The 5,698-nt window shown below is 34.8% G+C and overlaps 2 protein-coding genes across 2 annotated transcripts; one reads left to right on the top strand and one right to left on the bottom strand.

The window, feature by feature from the left end:
• The first annotated feature begins 225 nt into the window (after positions 1-225).
• LOC107409144 (serine carboxypeptidase-like) lies at positions 226-3,817 on the top strand. The gene is made up of 9 exons (XM_048469310.2): positions 226-727; positions 1,358-1,526; positions 1,869-1,988; positions 2,183-2,326; positions 2,412-2,562; positions 2,658-2,749; positions 2,838-3,096; positions 3,210-3,343; positions 3,435-3,817. Exons 1-9 carry the CDS (start codon positions 399-401, stop codon positions 3,582-3,584), a joined length of 1,548 nt encoding a protein of 515 aa, XP_048325267.2. The 5' UTR covers positions 226-398; the 3' UTR covers positions 3,585-3,817.
• On the bottom strand, positions 3,788-5,193 carry LOC107409708 (uncharacterized). The gene is made up of 3 exons (XM_016017133.3): positions 4,824-5,193; positions 4,475-4,595; positions 3,788-4,336 (listed from the first exon to the last, which is right to left on the bottom strand). The coding sequence occupies exons 1-3, from the start codon at positions 5,019-5,021 to the stop codon at positions 4,164-4,166; spliced, it is 492 nt and encodes a 163-aa protein (XP_015872619.1). The 5' UTR covers positions 5,022-5,193; the 3' UTR covers positions 3,788-4,163.
• Between the last annotated feature and the right edge of the window lie 505 nt (positions 5,194-5,698).

Genomic DNA, 5,698 nt, shown 5'->3' with positions numbered 1-5,698 from the left:
AATTTTGTTGTAGAGGCCAAAAGGAAAAGATCAAAGTTATTCTGCTAACATGTATATCATATGCATGCATTATGATGTAAAATGGGGTCAATAAAAGTTAAAAAAGAAAAGAAAAGAAAAGGAAAAAGGAAAGTACAAAAAAAAAAAGTAGGTTTCATGTGAAAAGAAAAAAAAAATCTATATATATATTTATATCAAAGATTTGAATTAAAAAACTGAAGACAATTAGCTCTCTACCATTACAGAAGCTTGGATATTTTTTACTCTATCTCTCTTTTCAGCCTTATTAGCCAAGTAATTTTTATTGGGAAAAAAAAAATTATTAGAAAAGTCTTAGATTGCCATATTAAACACTATAAATTCCCCATATTGCAATATTCATTTTTGCATATCCAACAATGGCATTTTCTTGTTCTCATGTCATTCTTTCTTTTCTTTTCCTTGTCTTTCCATTCTCTTCTGCAACTTTTCCTCCTGCCCATGACCACCTTAGAATGTCTTCCGTTGCCGGCTTCTCGAAACTAAACGCAGAGAGGCTCATCAAAAGTCTCAATCTCTTCCCTGATGATGATGTAAATATTGCACCCCATGATCATTCTTTTGAACCTCCAAAGATTGTGGAAAAAAGTTTCAAATTCCCCTTCCTTAATGCTTCTTCTGGTCCTTCTGTTCAAGAACTTGGTCACCATGCCGGTTATTATAAGCTTCCTCGGTCTCAATCAGCAAGGTGAGCTTCTTTTTTTTTTTTTTTTTTTTTTTTTTTTGCTTTTATATATATATTTTTTTAAAATTTGTTTTTGCTGATTCAAATGATGGTAACAATATTATCAGACTATATTCAAATCATGTAGAACATATTGGAGTCATTCCCATGGAAATTCAATGATAGAGCTTCATCAAATATATTCTCTCATTTCTCATTTTATTTCCAAATTTTTGGTGATTTTTGAACAATGTTTTAAAGTTCTCCAAGGTCCCCTGTATCTGAGATTTGCATTACTGCAATTTGGACAGACAAATAGTCTGTCCAAAAATCTGCTGCCTTTTTTCTCGATTAATGATCAAGAACACCACAACAGCAAAGATTTTGACATGTCTTATTTAAATTTGTTTCTGATACTTTCTGTACATAGAAATACATGGTTTGCAATAAATGAAAAAGACATTATATATTTGGTACTTTTCAGCTACGAGTCCCATGTGGTTTGAATAGTACAAGCAGACTATTTTGCCTGAATAAGTTAGTCATATAATATAATTCAAGATGTTTTTAACTTATCTAACAAACTTTATTAGAGGGTACTTATAAGAAAAATTAGTATGAGCAATTATTATTATTCTTGTCTACATTTTCCAGGATGTTCTACTTGTTCTTCGAATCGAGAAACAGTGAGAAAGACCCTGTTGTCATTTGGTTAACTGGAGGGCCAGGGTGCAGCAGTGAATTGGCTGTGTTTTATGAAAATGGTCCTTTCCAAATTGCAAACGACTTGTCTCTTGTTTGGAATGACTATGGTTGGGACAAGGTATCATGGCTTTTATTTGTTGTTTTGTTTTCCAAATTGCAACGAATTTGTCTCTTGTTTTGTTTTTCTAAAGCTATCCCTTATACGCTGCAACTTTTGATTAAGTCCTGTACTCCAAGGAGCTGAAAACTGAAAATCCTAGTTGATTATGCCATACGTAATTGACATCTGCAAATTTTGTGGGATTTATTTAAAAAATTTGCTGACCTTAGATATTGTTCTGAAATCTGACTAAAAGTTGGTACTAAAAGCAAAATTATATGCACAAAGCATTCAACATCTAACCATCTGCTCATACCAAATTTCTTTTTTGTTTATGACTTCTTTTGCATTATTTTGCAGGCATCAAACCTCCTTTTTGTTGACCAACCTATTGGGACTGGTTTCAGCTATTCATCTGACCAGAGCGACATTCGTCATGATGAAGAAGGAGTTAGCAACGACTTGTTTGACTTTTTGCAGGTTTGAGTTTTACCAGAATATTAAAATTAAGGACTTAAGAAAATAGCTTTGGAACCAATTTGAACTGCCTAAAACACTTTATTCGGTTGGATTCTGCTTTCTAGCGTTCGATGGAAACTGTAAAAGTCACATATTTAGAATTTGTCTCAGAAGGAAAAAATAAGCTTAAAATTGACTTCTCTTTATAACCTCAGGCATTTTTCACTGAGCATCCTCAATTTGTTAAAAATGACTTTTACATTACTGGAGAATCATATGCTGGACACTATGTTCCTGCCATTGCTTCCCGGGTTCATAAAGGAAACAAAGCTAAGGAAGGGATTCATATAAACTTCAAGGTACCTATAAAAGTTTACATTGTCGGTTTGAATTTTGGTTGCTTAATTACACAACCAAATTCATTAAACTTATGTCGTTGAGCAGGGATTTGCCATTGGGAATGGCCTAACCAATCCCGAAATTCAGTACAAGGCATACTCTGATTATGCACTTGATAATGGTTTGATTACAAAGACTGATTATGCAAATGTCAACAAATTGGTTCCAGACTGCGAACAGGCCATAAAATCTTGTGGTAATACTTCATCATACGATAGTAGTTTCTTTCTTATACCTAAAAACTGTGGCCATAAAACCTGGCACTTTACAATTTACTTCGAACTGTCACAGGCCCCACCGGTGGAGATGCTTGCCTGAATTCATATTATCTTTGTACTCGAATTTTCGAGAAGATCATGGATCTTGCAAGAGGAAACCTAAATGTAAGAAAGCATTAGTTATTTGAAGGGAACTCACCAAATGTTACTTTTCTTTTCTGGTGAACTCACCAAATGTTCCTTTGATCTGCAGTACTATGATATCAGAAAGAAATGTGAAGGGGACTTGTGCTATGACTTCTCAAACATGGAGAGATTCCTGAACGAGAAATCAGTCAGAGATGCCCTTGGAGTAGGGGATATAGAATTTGTTTCTTGCAGCTCAACTGTGTATGATGCAATGGTGTCGGATTGGATGAGAAATCTTGAAGTAGGAATTCCTGAACTTCTTGAGGATGGAATTAAGGTGCTAGTGTATGCTGGGGAATATGACCTTATATGCAATTGGCTTGGTAAGCCTCTATGGTTTCAATCAAAAGACCAGTTTTCAATTTTTACAAAGTCTCTGTCCATTTGACTGGATAACGTTGCAACTTTATACCATTGTTGGATCTCTATTTTGCAGGGAACTCAAGGTGGGTTCATGCCATGCAATGGTCTGGCCAAAAACAATTTGTCGATTCCCCTAATGTTTCTTTTCTAGTTGATGGAAAAGAAGCAGGACAGCTAAAAAGTCATGGGCCTCTGAGTTTCTTAAAGGTATATCTTTCTCTCCCTCTTTCTCCTTCTATCTCTTGCTGATCATGTACTGTTAACTTTGGTACCATTTTTCAATGTGATTGAAAAACAGGTACATAATGCTGGTCACATGGTTCCAATGGATCAACCTAAAGGTGCATTACAGATGCTAAAGAGCTGGATGCAAGGGAAACTAGCCACAGGCGTGACCCCAGAAAGAATATCTCCCATGAAACATCGTCAGCCTGAGCCAGCACAGTGAAATATAATTTCCAATTTGGAGTTTGTTTTCAATGAAATGATAGAGGTTTAAAAGAGGGATGGGGAAAGATAACAAAATCCCATAAGCATAAATCTACACAGTTTATGTTGTTGGTCAAAGTGAATATCAAGTGTTACTTGTAAGACTTTGAGAATTTACTTGAAGCATTTGTATTTTCTGAAACATCAATTGACCATGGAATGTAGACAAAAAAAATTTAGCATCACTGGTAAGTCAAGATTTATCTAACAATCATTGGTAAAATCTACTTAGATACAAATATGCATTTGATTACATACCACAATCAAAGTGGTTAACAAACTAGTATAATCTTTCCCTAGCACTTAATACCTGCAATAGGCAACATAACTTGTCAAACATTGCAGGTTGCTTGCCATCTACGCATGCTAAACCAAATTTCTCCATAAATTAGAAACGAAACCATTGAACCCGATGCCTTTACAGAAACTACAGAACAAGTAATCTACTTGTCAACCAAAATACTTCCAAACAGATAACACCAGCCCTGTAATGAAACAACAATACTATCCACGCACCATGCAGAAATGAAACGAATAGTTAAGAGCCACTTTTTACTCCATAGAATTCCTTCAAGGTCTCGATTGCTGGCTGAAATCCAGTCCGCAGAGGAAAAACTTGAACCACACGAAGATGTTGTGCATTACCATTCTTTGGTTTGGAAAGTGTGATTTTAAACATCTCTCCCTCCAGAATTTTACTAGCAGTTGCAGCTGTAAATGAAAAACAAACAAAAAATTGTCTCAGAACTTTTGGACCATTGACAATCTTCCAACAATAAGAAGTAGATTTCATTGGACAATGATTTCTAAGTGTCTGTTATAGTTTCACCACTGACAAAGAATGCTTACCAGCAAAAGGGTGAATCTTGGCAAAGTCAAAAAACTCATCGGCAGAGCAACCAAACAGAACCTTAGCTACCCTATCAAAGCATATCACAGTAAACACCTTTGTATCTGATGCTACAGACATCTGCAGAAAGCAGCCAAAAAAAATATCACTCAAAGCATACAGAAAATTTGCCGTTTTGACCTAAAATGCAATGCAAGACAAAACCCATTTGCAATAAGTGGATAAAATCTCAAGAAAACCATTTCATCCCCGAAAATCCTCATGATAGAAAATAAAAGGTACAGGGAAAATGAGGAGATAAACATAAAGGAATTGAAATATGAACAAATGGGTGTACCCACAACTTACAAGAATGCGAAAGAGGCGTTTGGAAGCGGAGGAGGCAGAGTTTGAGGCATTGAAGTTGCAGAGTTTACAGCGAGAATCTGGGTTATCAGGAAGAGTCCTCTCACAGACGGAACAGACTTTGTAACAAAATCCCGTGTGGTCCATTGCTAGCAATGTGCACATCATCGTTGTTGTTGGTTTACCAGTACCAGCCTCCATGGTTACTGAAGTTTCGCTTTTTGCTTGGCTACTCTTCTCGAATCCCAATTCCCAAACACACCAATCTCTGCAGAAAATGCTGTTCTGCCCTACTTTGCTTTATGCTTGGTAGGACGAAGCGCCATTGGACGGAACTGAGAGGAGGGCTAGAAGCTAGAAATATGGGATTATTGAAAGGAACAGAAAGGGAATAGCATTTTAAGAAAAAGGTAAAATTACACAAAGGCACCCTAAGATATTGGTTTATGACAACTAACCCCTGTGGTTTTGAAAAAATCAATTAGACCCCTTGAAGATAACGATCCTTTAACAACATCTTTCTCTCTCTTAACAGCATTTTCAAAAGGCTATTCAACCAATATATACATTTTATTTTGAAAAGTTAATATTTAAAAGTAAATTCTAATTCACTTTATAATTTGATTTTTTTTAAATAAAGAATAAGTTTGTTCTTCAAATTTAAAAAACGAAAAAAACACATTTTATATTTAATATTATATTAATATAATTTAATACTTATCAAATTTTAAAATTATTATATTATATTAATATATTTTAATTATTATTTATTGTTTCTTTCTATTGGCTTGACTACTTAAATAGTTGAACGTAGTGGAAAAATCTTCTAGATATGTTGGAAGTCTTTGGCTCTAGAAATTTCTAATGCATTTTTTTTC

This window comes from Ziziphus jujuba, chromosome 10 (genome assembly GCF_031755915.1).
Source record: "Ziziphus jujuba cultivar Dongzao chromosome 10, ASM3175591v1".
In the NCBI taxonomy this organism is placed as follows: domain Eukaryota; kingdom Viridiplantae; phylum Streptophyta; class Magnoliopsida; order Rosales; family Rhamnaceae; genus Ziziphus; species Ziziphus jujuba.
The sequence above is the reverse complement of the archived record's forward strand: the minus strand, read 5'-3'. Positions and strand labels throughout refer to the sequence as shown.

Bases quoted from the DNA above. Each gene is read 5' to 3' on its own strand.
- LOC107409144 (XM_048469310.2), top strand. From the start codon at position 399: ATGGCATTTTCTTGTTCTCATGTCATTCTTTCTTTTCTTTTCCTTGTC. The intron at 1,527-1,868 runs GTATCATGGCTT...ATTATTTTGCAG, and splicing joins ATGACTATGGTTGGGACAAG to GCATCAAACCTCCTTTTTGT. The intron at 1,989-2,182 runs GTTTGAGTTTTA...TTATAACCTCAG, and splicing joins ACTTGTTTGACTTTTTGCAG to GCATTTTTCACTGAGCATCC.
- LOC107409708 (XM_016017133.3), bottom strand. From the start codon at position 5,021: ATGGAGGCTGGTACTGGTAAACCAACAACAACGATGATGTGCACATTG. The intron at 4,596-4,823 runs GTAAGTTGTGGG...TGCTTTCTGCAG, and splicing joins AACGCCTCTTTCGCATTCTT to ATGTCTGTAGCATCAGATAC. The intron at 4,337-4,474 runs GTAAGCATTCTT...TTTCATTTACAG, and splicing joins CAAGATTCACCCTTTTGCTG to CTGCAACTGCTAGTAAAATT.